The sequence below is a fragment of the Astyanax mexicanus genome, chromosome 16, assembly GCF_023375975.1.
Source record: "Astyanax mexicanus isolate ESR-SI-001 chromosome 16, AstMex3_surface, whole genome shotgun sequence".
NCBI lineage: Eukaryota > Metazoa > Chordata > Actinopteri > Characiformes > Acestrorhamphidae > Astyanax > Astyanax mexicanus.
The window spans coordinates 26,114,451-26,129,182 of NC_064423.1; the positions used below are offsets into that span (position 1 = coordinate 26,114,451).

At 37.9% G+C, this 14,732-nt stretch overlaps 1 protein-coding gene across 4 annotated transcripts in view; it reads right to left on the reverse strand.

Moving 5' to 3' along the window:
- Positions 1–376: 376 nt before the first annotated feature.
- Positions 377–14,732, reverse strand: part of LOC103043353 (phospholipid-transporting ATPase IF) — an 83,669-nt gene continuing 69,313 nt past the window's right edge. For 2 of the 4 annotated variants that reach the window (XM_049465652.1, XM_049465651.1), the window contains 2 exons: positions 8,302–8,432; positions 377–2,969 (listed from right to left, as the gene is read on the reverse strand). In XM_049465652.1, the coding sequence (XP_049321609.1) occupies positions 8,330–8,432 (103 nt within the window). In that variant the 3' untranslated portion in view covers positions 377–2,969; positions 8,302–8,329. Of the gene's footprint in view, positions 2,970–8,301; positions 8,433–14,732 lie in introns of those variants that run through there. The other 2 variants (XM_049465657.1, XM_049465655.1) reach the window with 1 other exon arrangement.

A 14,732-nucleotide genomic window follows, 5' to 3' on the forward strand; every position in this document is an offset into this window, starting at 1 on the left:
ACAAATGACTGGCAGAATCACATCCACACTGAATGCAAGAGACCACACACAAACCCTACAGGTCAGTGCAGCACCATTCAGCTCCATTGTACATTATCCTAGTTCATGTCCCATGACTTTTGGCATGTTAGTGTAGGCATCAAGTTAGCTAAATAGCTCATGAATGCTCTTCATCCAGACCAAAATACCCAATTAAATAGAAGCAGGTTTATCACCTCACTCCAGTTAGCACTCACTCCAGCTAGAGCAAAGGCCACAGAGGCTAATTAGAGTGTAATTATTTTAATGAACAGATCAATATCAGTCTCACAGGCTCAACAGCAGAGCAGCTGGTTCTTTAGTCTCTTCCAAACCAAAAGAAAACACTCGACTGCGGTTCAGTTTCTTAAAAACGTGTTTATTCTGTAAATAGAATTCTCATAAACATCAGCAAATCAACACTTTCACTGTCAGGAGAGTACAATAATAGAACATACTTCTGTTTCTGCTTTGTTGAAAACGATGGAAGAAGAACAAAATGCGCTGACATCACAGCTGGACCGGCCTTCAGCCGAGCCAGAGAGATTCTTATTGCTAATGCTTCTTTGAGGAACAGACGTAGCAGACACGCCCTGCTGGAAAGCATACTGACCCTCAGCAATAAACGCCCAGCAGCGACGTCTGACGTCACACAAAAATCAAAAATAGAGTATTTCTATGAACTTTAACCCACAGCTAACAGAACATCACATAGAACGTCATTTTTGAAGAACAGATCTGCGATGCAAGCGCCCTGACGTGAAAAACATTACATTTTAATTTAAACAGAACAGAGAACAGCCAGAGAGAAACAGAGATAGAAAAATAATTACAATTCCTTGTCTGATATGCAAATGTACGGACAGTACTCGCTCGCTCCCACCCAAACCAAAAATAAAAACGAGCAAAAACATCTACACCGCTGTCCCACTATTAGCTACTAATGTTTTTCTAATAAAGTGTCCTTCAGTAACTAGGATTCCTATCAAATGCTTTACTGTTGGCGTCACTGCCCTGTGAGTCCTTTGTTTGGAGCACTTCAGCGCAGACAGGCTTATTCTATAGAACGATAGCCACATTAAAAATTCATAAGATAAAAGATAAAAATGTTAAGGTCAATTCAAAAACCTGTTTTTGTTGATTTGTTTCTAACATTTAAAAGGAGCAGCTGCTATTTACAGTGTGTGAACATGTCAGAATGAATAAATGGATGGGTAGAAATGGGCCAAAATTACCTGGAATACAGTTAAAACATCCATAGTTTTTACTTAAGTGTATAAGTCTACTTATACATTTCACCATTCTAGAGCTATGAGGCTTTGGTATATATAAAGACAAACCACAAAAAATATAATGTATTGTATTAAGTGAATTCCACTTAAATCTGATGCAAGTTTCTAAAATACTATTTTTAATACAGTATTATAGGTTTATCAAACTTTACCACAGTTAAATAAAGGACTATTCAACTTGAAAACATGGTAGTTTGTTTTAAGTATTTGTAGCAACTTAAGTAAAGCAAAATGCTTTGCCAACGGTAGATAACCATGTAAAACAAGCAGTAATAAGTAGACAAATCTTAAATTTTATTACCAGAAATTCCTTAGCATTTCATGTAATCCACCGTTAAAGCTATATACAATTTAGAAAACAGAGTGGTGATAATTTCACTGGTGTGTTTTGGATAGTTAATAAACTAGCTATATTTGGCTCGTAGTAATCATGGAAACCACTGGGTTTATTCTGTGTAATATTCACAACAAAGCTCCACTCAGCTCACATGAATGTTCACACAGTGTAAATGGCAGCCAACAATTTACAAATGATTTGATATGGCAATAAAAATATCTTTGCAATAACAGCAATAGGTCAGAAATCCCAAGATAAGTTCATAGAGCCCCTCTTTAAAAGAGAGAAGTCCCCACAGGTCCAGCTCTCTGTAACTGCGCAAGTAGAGGAGTATTGGTTATTGATTCTATCGGAAATGACGCATGCATCTGAACTTCGTGAAGCAAGTTTAAAACGGTTGTCTCAGTGACCCTCAGCCAAACCCCCTGCTCTGGGGGAGGACTTTTAGTCAAAGGAACCCAAAAAGGCCTCTAAAAAGCTGAGGAGAACTCCAGAACCACATGCAGTCTGCAGCCTCGCTCAGGAAAGATGAGCAAACACAGAAATGCACACAAAAGAATAAGAATGAACAACGAAACAAAAAACAATATGAAGAAATAACAAATGTTAGTAACAACTAACATGAGCAACAAAACACAGCAACAGTATGTTAATTCAATGATGAAACAAACAAACAATGGATTATGGGACGAAGTAAAGCTTTGAGTGCACAAAGAAAACTAAAATTACAGGCAGGCAAACGACTGATGAACGCTCTAGCCAAAAAAAAGAAAAAAGAAAAAAAAAAAGCCATAGCTGATGTCAGTTTCTTTCCTTCTGGAGGCGTTCGAGAGACGTTCTTCCTTCTTCATCGTCTGCAGCTGCATCTGCGCATGAGACCGGGTTCACGGGTAGGCACGTCGTCAAAGTCAGCTAACTGTAACTCTACACTGCTCTGGCTTTTCGTACCTTGAAAATCAGGTAATAAAGAGGGTAGTATGGCTTCAGGCGGACCACTAGTTTCCTCAGGAAAGATGAAAGGGTCCACGGTGCATAAAAGTCGGATTAAAGCCTTTGAAAGGGAGGAAACTGGCGCGCTGCTCTTTTCTCAGATCTCCAGTTCTCAAAACTGTCACCTCCTTCAATATCCCAGGGGTACGAGTCTGTCTGAGCTGGTCAGTGGAGCTCTTGTGAGGTCAGGTTAACTCCAGTTTGAGAGAAGCTCCTCTTCGGGACGGAGAGATGGAATGATGATGATGCCCTAGCAGTGAGTGGCTTCCACAGGAGAAAGCGTCAGGACGCTGCGGTCGTTGGAGTAGAAAGGGTCTGAGTCTGTCCATGATCTGGAAGCATCAACGATAGGAGGGCAGTGAGGTATGAGGGGAGCAAACAAATCCAAGCTAAAAGCACTAATTCAGGGGTGTCCAGTTTCAGTTAACAAACAGTTTGATGATTTCAGAGCTCACCCATACTAACTGAACCTGGTCAATAATTTTGAAAATGGTCATGTTGTGTCAAATTGGACTAAAAACCTTGTACCGCAGTTTTGGCATTTTTTTAATTACATTTTTCACATTTATATCTAGCAGTTATCCATTATTTTGTGTTAAGTCTTTATTGTGAAATGACCAAAACAATAAATATAGATTACTCTAGTAGTCAATCTAATACAAGACTGTTTTAACAAGACTACACCTGATCCCAGTCTGGGAATCTTCTCCTGTGTGTTTAAATGTTTCCCACTTCCAAAAATATTTGATTCAAGTTAATTGGTACCACTGAATGTGTTAAAGCAGGGAAAGCAATAAAATAAACAGGGCAGGTTCTCTCGAGGACCAGGACTAACACAGCACTAGAAGCAGCACTTTTGGTCCAATAAAGAAGCATGTTTCATATGTGAGTGTGAAGAACATTTACATTGGCTTTCATTAAGTGATGTTTCTATAGACCTTTAACCCTATGTTAACAGACAGGTTTCCCAAAAGATCTTAGCACGAAGATGATTCTTAGATGGTCGAGTGAGCATTCCCTCTCCAAGTTAAGATGTTCTTAATGCTAAAATGCTTTTGGGAAACTATATAATCAGGTCTGAAGCAAAAAAAAAAAAAGATTTTGCATTTAATTTGGTTAAAAAAGCTTCTTTACACACATATATTACAAACATGGTTCTTAATGAAACCATATCTTTAAAAGGTACTTCCATGCAATGCATGTGTTTTTTAATCACTGCATATACTTTTTTTTGTGTGTAGCTGCTTAAAAGTTTTAGATTGAGCTGTTTGAGCAGAGCAATCACCAAACTGAGCTGGAGAAGACCTCCAAGATCTATACACCCCTGCAGCACTGCAAACGCTGGGCTGGAAGCTTCAGTAAAGGCTAGGTGTGTTCATCCTGAATGGACACAGCTCTAGTCCCACTCTAGCCACTTGCAGGAGCAGCACAAGCTAACCGCAGCAAAAGTAAGAGGCACAGCTGATGGAGGGATGAGGAGAATGGTATGTTAGTGCAGGCGGGTTAATGATGAATAATGACAAAAACAACACATAGAAAAACATGAAAAAACAAGCTCCCTCTTTTTTGTTCTTCATATTCAAAGTCAGCTACTTTTGTTCTGTGACCTATATTGGCATACTGCTGCTATATATGAAACTGAGTATATATATATATATATATATATATATATATATATATATATATATATATATATATATATATATATATATATATATATATATATATATATATGTGTGTGTGCGTCTTGTTAAATTATTATGCACACACGTACTGTAAAGTAGAAAAGAAAAAGAATGTTACAGCTTGTAGAAAAATATCTAAAGCATATATATATATATATATTTATAGGGTAAATATAAAATCCATATAATAGTGTAACTAGACAGCCCTTCAAAAAACGAGAGCTCCTGTAAGGAACAGTGGAGTTAAATCTAATATTTGAATAATTTAATAATCTTCCTCTGACAAAAGCTACAGTTAACCACCAGGGGGTGCATGTGAGTCTACAACACCACCACTCACCACTTTGAAACCTCCTATCATATCATGATATCATACCATACCATATATCATAAATAGACGCATGCTATAGGCAGAGCAAGAGCAAGGATATCATGATGAATACAACAGCAAGCATCATCAGCTTTGGATTAGGGTTACAGTCCTTTTTGTTTGGGGGGAAAGGGGGCAAGGAGTTAAAACATGCACAATCAATGTTCCTCTCAGATACGGACAACCGTTTTAAGATCTTGTATGTTTTCCAAGGCTTTATGCATCCAAATATGCATTAATTTCATAAAGCAGACTAAATATAGTTATACGAGGCCTATCTGAGGAGTATATGTGGAGTAAGAATGTGGCTTTCTGGCTTAATAACCACACTAAACGTTCTCGTTTTGAGAAAATAAAAGAAAAAAGAAAACAGTACAGTTTAGCTTGTATAACAGGCCATATATCTATTGTCATTTTAAATATGCTATCAGATACTGTACTGCTCTAGACAGAAGATTTAAATCCTAAACATTAAAAAAGGACAAAAAAGAGCAGCAAAGCAGGGGAAAGTGTCTATAGTGATAGTTCAAGGAAAATAGTTTACACTCTCACTCTCTCACACACACACATACTGTACACATCAGCTTTCTCACCCACACACTAACCTATCACGCATAGCATAGAAAACACTAAAGGCAGCCCCTTTCATGCATTTAAACAGACATTTGACAGTTCCCTCCCGCATCCTCTTCAATAAGGCTTCAAGTTCATGAACAAATAAACATGAAATAAAGATTGAAGAACCCTTTTAGACTACAGTTCTACAGTTCCAGTGTCTCTCTCCTTCAAGATGTGGTCCCTTATTAGTAGTATTTTGGCTGTGGAAACAAACACAGAGGGCTTATTTGCAGTTAGAGCCCAACTGACTCGCCGAGAGGGTGGGCGATATGACGATACTGGAGGAAGGCATTGCCACGATATATGATATAAATCATAATGATAATTACCTTTTTTTTTAAGGTTAAGGTATTAGCATTTACTGATATAAAACAAATATTGAGACTAGTGCTAAAAGATAGGGGCAAAATTTACATTATAATATAAGTCGGATTTTCGTCTATATTGATATGGACAGTATAAAAGCCACAACGCTTGGTGTACTAAATCACACACAGCAAAATATTATAATACAGTACTAAAAGATCATTTTATGATTAAACAAACAGGATTTTTACAAAATGTACAGTCGGCCCAGTGTTCTTTAAGCACTGATGCTATCCTTTATAGGCATATTATAGATACAATAAGAAAATGCAAACTAAGGGTTTGATGATATACTGCACAAAAATTAAATCGATCATTTAAAAAGTAACCAAAAGAAGAAAGATTCTGCATAATGTGCTGACTTTCAAATCAGCTACTTTTTGATATGTATTTATGCAGTTAGTGTAAAGTGCTTTTTGTTTAAAGGGTGTCTATTAATGTATCCATCCATGCTCCGCCCACAAATAGAACACAAAATTACCTGTTATACACACAAATGTATAGAAGAATTTAAATATTATTATTATATTATAAATATATTCAGTATGAAAAAAAGCTGTGAAAAGATGAAAAACAAATAAAATTAACTTAACAACAAAATTTAATTAACATTTAATAACATTTAACATTTAAATAACATTTAATTAACAACTATAAAAAATAAGATTTTCAGGTAACAGATGATCCCAAAATGATTGTAAATAACTGTTGAATATCAACAAATAAGTTCTGGAAAAAAGAATGTTCACAAAAGACACAAATGACCATAATCTAACATTAATTTAAAATCTATTATAGATATTACTGTAAAATTATGTGTGAATTATAAATATGTTATGCAGTTCTAAACTTAGTGTATTTGTGGGCGGAGTTTCATTCTTAAAAATATCACTACTACAAATGATTCTTTCAGTGATGCCATTGAAGAACCATATTTGGTTCTTGTAAGAGAGACATGTGAGGGTGAGGAGCCCCAATAATAACATCTCCATTACTGATATAGTTTTTTAAAAAAATCTAAAGTGCTTCTTCTATGGCATCGCTATACAATGCAGCATTTGTAATGAATAAAGAAGCTTTATTATTCTATTTTAATCACTTAAAAGAGAGAGTAATTAATTACGCCATAAACAACAGATAAGATAGTCATATTGCCCACCCTCAGACTCGCTATCGCCCCCTGCTGGGGTGGCAGTGTAATAGCATTAAAAGGACAGAGTGCTCGTCTCACAGCTTTCGGACACTCGAGAGCCCCCCCCGAAGTGCTGATAACACACAGACTAAGACAGGACTGTGGAAGCAGAGGCCTGCGAGTGCGTTACAACTGCATGCCGTCAATAACCGTGTCCACTGAGAGACAAACACACACACACACACATACACAGACATACACACACAGAGTACATAAGACAAGACTTCAATTAAGTAAGATGTAACATTTCTGAAAATGATGATGCTCCACAAGCTGCATCGTATGCTTTTAACATTCAACGAGAATAGAAGTTGCATAAAAAATGGTTTGATGTGCGTTTTGGATCCTCAGAAAGACGAGCAACACTGAGCGCACAGTGCTGAGAGTTAAGAGAGACACAAAAACTGTAGCAGAACTTGACCAATGACACAGAGAACATGCCAGAGACACGGTTTTAGAGAAGACGAAAGAGAGACACAGCTGGAAGGGACAGACAGATTCCATTAGATTCTCCTCGTGGTTTTAGAGATGCTTCAGAGACATTTCCAGGCACACCTGCAGCCTCATGCCGGCACTGTTTTAAGAAAACCTCCTGCTCACTTTTATTCTTTGTTAGTCATTAGCCAATTAAGCAAGACATTGCTTTACTGAGACACTGCATGTTAACTGTGGATATATTTATTACTGAACTTTGTGTTAAAGAATATTTTGAATAAATAAGAAAAAAATTGATTTTGAGGCTTTCAAACTGTAATGTACCATGATTGCATATGTAAACATCTATGCATCCCCAATAAAAAATAAAAAAGAACATTTATATATAACATTTTTATATTATTGTGAACAATGAAAAATCATTTTACAGAATTTAATGATGAAATCTCTAACTGTTGTTTAATTCAGAAAACAGGTATTCTAAATCTTTGTGAAGTAATTTCGTAGCACAGATCTAGCAATGTTCTACATAGATTCTACAGTTATATATGAGGGCTTGTTTTGGCCAAAGCGGGTTGAAAATTGAGTTATGTATGAGACAACGGACAAATTAAATTGATATAAATGTATTTCTCTTGTTCAGATATTGTTCTAATTCATAGTTTCATGTTAGATGTCTGCAGTGTCTCACTCTAAAACTAGATTTTGGCTGATCTAATATCGATGTCAGTTGAGATACAAGGTTTTCCTACTACAGTGCCAAAGCTCCACCGAAACTCTATAAACCCAGAAAAATCAGTACACAGCTGTAACTGATGATCTATTAAAGGCAAGTGTAACAGTGCAGACCCCGTGTCAGACCCCCTCCCTGCTACAGAACCGCTGAAGCTGAAGCTCTGCTCTAGCCGCTCTCTCACTCCGGCGCCGCGCCGGCGTCCTCGCACTCCAGCTTGTAGGCGGTGTGTTTACAGCAGAAGTGAGAGAGAGAGAGGTCACACCTGGCGGCGCGAGGGTCACAGCGGCCCATCAGTCTCTCCAGCAGCCCGGCCAGCCTGGAACAGCCACTCCGGCCCTCTGAGTAACAGCACAGCGAGTCCATACAGCTGATCCCTGTACTGGCCTCAATAAACTACAGAGAGAGAGAATAAAAATATATTGATACAAAAATTAAATTAAGAAATAATAAGTATTAAAAGTAGTAAGTGAAGAAGAAAAGATCAGAAAGACAAAGAAACAGAATAAGAGCAAACGAATGAAAGAAAAATGGTCAAAATTAGAAGGAGAAAAGAGAAAATGAGAAAAACCCAAATAAAAAATAAAAAATTAAAAGGAATGATAAAAGAAGATAGACATCTGAAAATAAATCAGTTATTAAACAAACCTGCATTTGAAACCAGGATGACTGGACACTGAGGTGACACTCACATCATTACATCACCATTACATCACACATGCAGGTAAAAAATGAGTAGGGGAGGAGGGCGGAGCTTACAAAACAAACAAAACAAAGAAAAAAAAAATTCAGAATCGATGAGTAGAAGCTGGATGGATGCAGAGCGGAGGACGTCCTTGGACTCCTCATGACTGGACCATGTAATCAAATTACAGCCCGCCAGCACAGCGGACCACCGGCCCACCCCCCCGGATCCATACAGCCCTGTCACACAACACCTCACACTGATGTAAGCATGTCTCACACACACATCCATTCTCCCTCTCTCTTTCTCCCTCTCTCTCACAGCAGAACGGTGTGTGTGTGTGTGTGAGCTGCACTGAAAGAAAAGTCGATGGTAAACTGTTGTAATCTCCTTCACAGCCAAATCTTCATTCTGCTCATCCTGACTAAGCAGGACAGCAGTCAGTGCAGTCCTTAGAGACGAGCTGCTGCAGCAAAGACTGCAGGACTCGTGGTGATGCATGCAGTTCTAACCCGCGGTTTCTAAATGTATTAACAGTTATTTTATTAGTGTAAACAAAAGGCATTTCTGTGTGTTTGACAACTGTTACTATGTGAGGAAAAACTTTTATGTGGAATTAAGGCAACAGTATGAGAATTAGATAATTTGATTTTTCACTTCTGGGTTCCCACACAGTCAGGACTATAATTGTCACTTTGATCCACTCTGTATAGACATGCTCAACACATGCAGTTCTGGACAAGCTGAGAGATACAGAACTGTCTTTAAGGCTACGTTCACACAGCAGGAAAAATTGGCCCAAATCTGATTTTGCAACCAAACCTGATGTTTAGTTTAGGCTGTTCAAAAAAATTTAGTGCAATCCACATTTGAGATCTATCTGCACAGTTAGTGTTTTGTAGGTGACGTGCATGTGCTGAACAGCAGTGATTCACATTAATTTCTGGTTTAATTCATGTCAAAATGTTAGGAGCTATGAATGAGTTCAGGCTTCAACTGGGCTCATCATCGAGAATGTGCTATTTGGACATGGAAAACATATATATATATAATTCATTGAATTAGAATAATTTTTATTATAATTACAATCATCACTTTCTCAGTATTTTGTGGCTGCCCCCTTGGCTTGTATGACTGCCTGAAGTCTCCGCGGCATCGATTTGACCAGCTTGTCGCAAGTTTCCGCACTCACAGCTTCCCAGGCAGTGGCGATGTTCTGCTTCAGTTGGTCCAGCGTAGTAGGCTTTCTGTCGCGAATTTTCCGCTTGACGATGGCCCAAAGGTTTTCAATGACATTGAGGTCAGGCGAGTTGGCCGGCCATGCCAAAACTTCAAGCTGTTTTTTAGTGAACCAATCTTTGGTCAACTTTGCCGCATGAGCCGGTGCAAGATCCTGTTGAAATATGAAGTCTTCTTCGCCGAACTGTTCCTCAACAGTCGGAATCAGGAACGTTTCCAGAACATCTTGATATACGGCAGCATTGACAGTCTTCTTGAGGAAGCAGAGTTTCCCTACACCTCGAGCGGACATGCATCCCCAGACCATAACGCTCTGGGGAAACTTGACGGATCTTTTCACGCAGTCGTGGTTGTAGGTTTCGCTTCAGCAGTCCACTCGCCGTGTTCTTTGGCCCACTTCAGCCGTTTCTCCATTTGTTTCTTGTTCAGCATCAGTTTTACTGCTGGAACGCGAGATTTGAAGCCGAGTTCGCGCAGACGACGGTAAGTGGTTGATCTGGAGACGTCAGCGCCGGTCTGCTTGTTCCACAAGTCGGTGAGCTCGGAAGTGGACTTGAACCGGTTGCTGACTGGGATCTTTCTCAGCTGCTTGTTGTCGCGAGCAGAAGTTTTTCGGACGCCGGAACAGTTGGTGCGCTTGCTGCAGTTTTTCTTGAGAGCTTTGCAGACGGAAGACTGGCTGATGCCGAGCTGCTCAGCAATTTTAGTTTGGGTCAAGCCTTGTTGGCGAAGGGCTTGAATTTGAGCCACTATTCCGGTTGAGAGGTCGCGCTGCTTACCCATGAATGATTTTACAACTTAGAAATTCTACTCAACCCTGACTTTATACTGCACAGTGAACACTCTTCACAGAAAACAAAAATTCGAGCATTTATTCTAATTCAATGAAACGGTTTCTCCATTATTCTAATTCAATAAAACAACAGTGTCACAGTTAAATGGCCTAAATGGGCCTTTTGGAAAGCTCAGTTGAGCAAATCTGTGATTAGTCTAACGAGTAGGACAGGTGGATGCTCTGATGCATTGCACCGCCATGAATCGGATATGTATAGGTCTTCAATACCACATACTGAAGTGACCCAAATCAAAAAAGGAAAGACAACCAACCATTCCGTGCACACATACACACCAGTAAGCACACTCAGACACACACAATCCTTTTGTGATGATGGGCAGCTATTGCTGCAGTGCTCTAACCACTGAGCCACCACTGCCCTGTGTTTAAAAAGTCAGATTGTCAGATTTAGTGTGTTATTTTTTGCTGTTCACACAGACATTTCTTATACAATTCCTCATTATATAATAAAAGCAGACCTAATGCATGACCCATACTATAGGATAATTACTTCAGTTTGACACCGATTTGCTTCTCCCAACAAAAATCTCCAATATCAGAGTTTTCCTTAATGATAATATTCCTAGCTTATCCTGTAGTGTGTTGTCTGGAACATCTTTTCACCCCTTCATTTTTTTTTCTTCTTTTTTTTTTTTACCTGTGCAGTTTGAAATAAACTCCTTCGATAGTTTAAGGTCCAAAGATTCAGAGATTGAAACTCTTGTTTGTGTGCATCATCTAGAACTGTGTGGTGTATCATTCAGAACAGATGGCGTAGTGTGCGGACCTATATGACTAACATTGACGACCAAGCACAGGAAAAGCGTCAGTAAAAGACGTCATTATGCTTCACGTTTTTAATATTGGTTGAGACATACAGCTCTGGAAAAAAAAAAATAAGAGACCACTTCAAAATGATGTGTTTCTTTGATTTCACCAATTTAAAAACCTCTGAAAATAATCAAGAGGAAGATGGATGATCACAAGCCATTAAACCAAGCTGAACTGCTTAAATGATGGCATAAAGTTAACTTAAAGCAGTGTGTAAGACTTGTGGAGGAGAACATGCAAAGATGCATGAAAACTGTGATTGAAAACCAGGTTTTTTTATGCATTATTTGAGGTCTAAAAGCTCTGCATCTTTTTTTGTTATTTCAGCCATTTCTCATTTTCTGCAATTAAAGCTCTAAATGACAATATTTTTATTTGGAATTCAGGAGAAATGTTGTCTGTAGTTTATAGAATAAAACAACTTTGTTCATTTTACTCAAACATATTCAGAAACTGAAGTGGTCTAAATTTTTTATCAAAGCTGTATGTATAAAACTCTCTGTGTGGTCCAGAAATGAAACACAGAAACTGTGAGCTCTTTAATAAAATCTAGCATCTACATGTGGAAAACCTGTTCACTGATTTACAGAAAAACACATTATTTCATCACACCTTTCTCCTAGAGATCTGTCGTGAGTAACGGTCCATCTGCGCAGCTACACCAATCCTACTCACCGTGGCTCTGATTTTATTGCTGCTTCCTGGTGAGCACTTGTGAAAGGAAGAGCTGTAACTGCCAGTGTGAAAAGCATTTTTCTCAGAAATAAACTGTGTGTTGTGGGTTAATGGTTGAGCTATTAATATCTGGTGCTGAAGCAGTTCTGCTGAAGATCAATAGCAGCAGGAAAGCAGTTGGACAGGGGAGATTAAACTGTAGTGATGGTTTAGCCTTGTGCTACTGTAACTGTAAATAGACTCATCAGCAGCAGGCCATAAAAGAGCAGTACTAATCAGAGCCAGCCTGCAGGCCACTGACCTCCGCACTGTAACTGCTGGCGACTAATGAAAAACGAGCCCTCTGCACTGAGAGCCAGCAGTAGAAATGAAATGTGCCGAGTCATAAATCCAATGAGATTTTAGTTTGGAGTCGAGAGAAAAACGCTAGTCTCAAAATGTGTGAAACCCCAGAGCTTAGGAAATATCTTTATTTTAAGCTATACTTAATGTGTTATTTTATACACAATAATGCTAGAGATATACTTTCCATACTCTTTTTGACCATGCTTAATAATGTATACCACGGTATTAAAACAGTATTTTAACAGTATCTCCAAACAAGGAAGGTATTTTATATATATTACGTGTCATATCTGTCATGTAAATTTTCTCCTGTTTCACCAATACAGACTAAAATACAGGTACATCTCAAAAATGTTGAATATTAATGAAAAGTTACTTTATTTCAGTAATTCAGTTCAAAATGTGAAACTCATATGTTATATAGATGTATTAAAAACAGAGTGATCTATTTTAAGTGTTTATTTCTTTTATTGTTGATGATTATGGCTAACAGCCAATGAAACCCAAAAATCAATGACTCAGAAAATTAGATTATATAAGACCAATTGATACTTTTGGCAGTGTGCCAAGTCCTGCTGAAAAATGAAACCCACATCAGCAGAGGGAAGTGCTGTAAGATTTTCTGGGAAAACACTGCCCTGGAAATGGCACACTGCCAAAAGTACCAACTGGTCTTATGATTAATTTTTTTTAAGATACTGACTTCTGGGTTTTTAGTATCTGTAAGCCATAATCATCAACAATAAAAGAAATAAACCCTTAAAATAGATCACTCTGTGTGTAATACATCCATATAATATATACGTTTCACATTTTGAACTGAATTACTGAAATAAAGTAACTTTTCAATTTCATTTGCCCAAATATATGCAGTGTATTAATGACTATAATTAGGTATGTATAGTTATGTGTATGTATGGGCATGAATGGGTATAGGTAAGCTTGTTAATACTGATCATCCATTGCTAAATGATTTGTGTATGCCAGCTCAATAGAGCAGGTAACTTGACACACTAGTTTACATTAGTTTATTGCACTCTTCTGCATTACAAAAGGGACCCCATTATTCTTACGGTTGGGCAAAGTCAAATACTTTTTTACAAAAAGAAAGAAAATAAATATACCAGTTTTAAAATGTTTGTTTCTGCCTAATGATGTGTAAAGTCTGTTAAAGCAGTGCCTCAATGGTTGCCTTTCAGCGTAAAGCAACTACTTAACTTTCTGAAACTGTGATTTAATGATGGAAACAAAACTGCCGTGCTGAATTTGACCAAATCTTTTGAACACTGTAACTATTCACAGTAATAAACTTGTTCGAATAAATACAAATTTACTGACATCAAAATAAACAGTGTTCCATATATAAAAGCCTTTAGAATCGGTTCTCATTACTGAGGCTAAACACAGATAGACATTACAGATTTATTGGTAATGAAAAAGCAAAAAAGAAACAGTTGACATAATTGCTCAGAAATTATTCATAAACATAAAATAATTAAAAATAATTAAAAATGATATGATCGTACCTTCGAAACAAAAATGACTTCATATGCTGGATATCAAAAATATAGCCTATGATTATTTAAAAGCATGCACATATAGATATGATTATGACACATGGCAGAGGCAGGCAGCTCCACTTAAGGCACGAGGGTGAAGAAGGATCAGAACACACAGGCTCTGGAGTGTGTGGATGGCACAGGTACACAGAATGGAGGGAACGGGGTAATAAAAACTGATTATTTCCCATCATGCTCCAGGCTACAGTCTCTGGGGTGACTGAGGTCGAGGTGACGGGACTACAAGGGGAATGAGTGAGTGATGGGTCCACACACATGCCTGCATACACACCACACACACTCACACTCACACACTCTCTCAGGGATGCAGGAAAGTGTTTGAAGTTGGAGGGGCTAAAATTTTAAAGACTCATGTCTTACATTTTCTTGGATAGATGGGTATTTATACTTCAAGTCAAAGAAAAGAATTTTATCTATTGAGATGTTGTATAATAAAAAGGGGAAACTAAAACAAACCAACACAATTTAATGTAAATCTATTGCAGAACCTGTTTATACCCTGCATT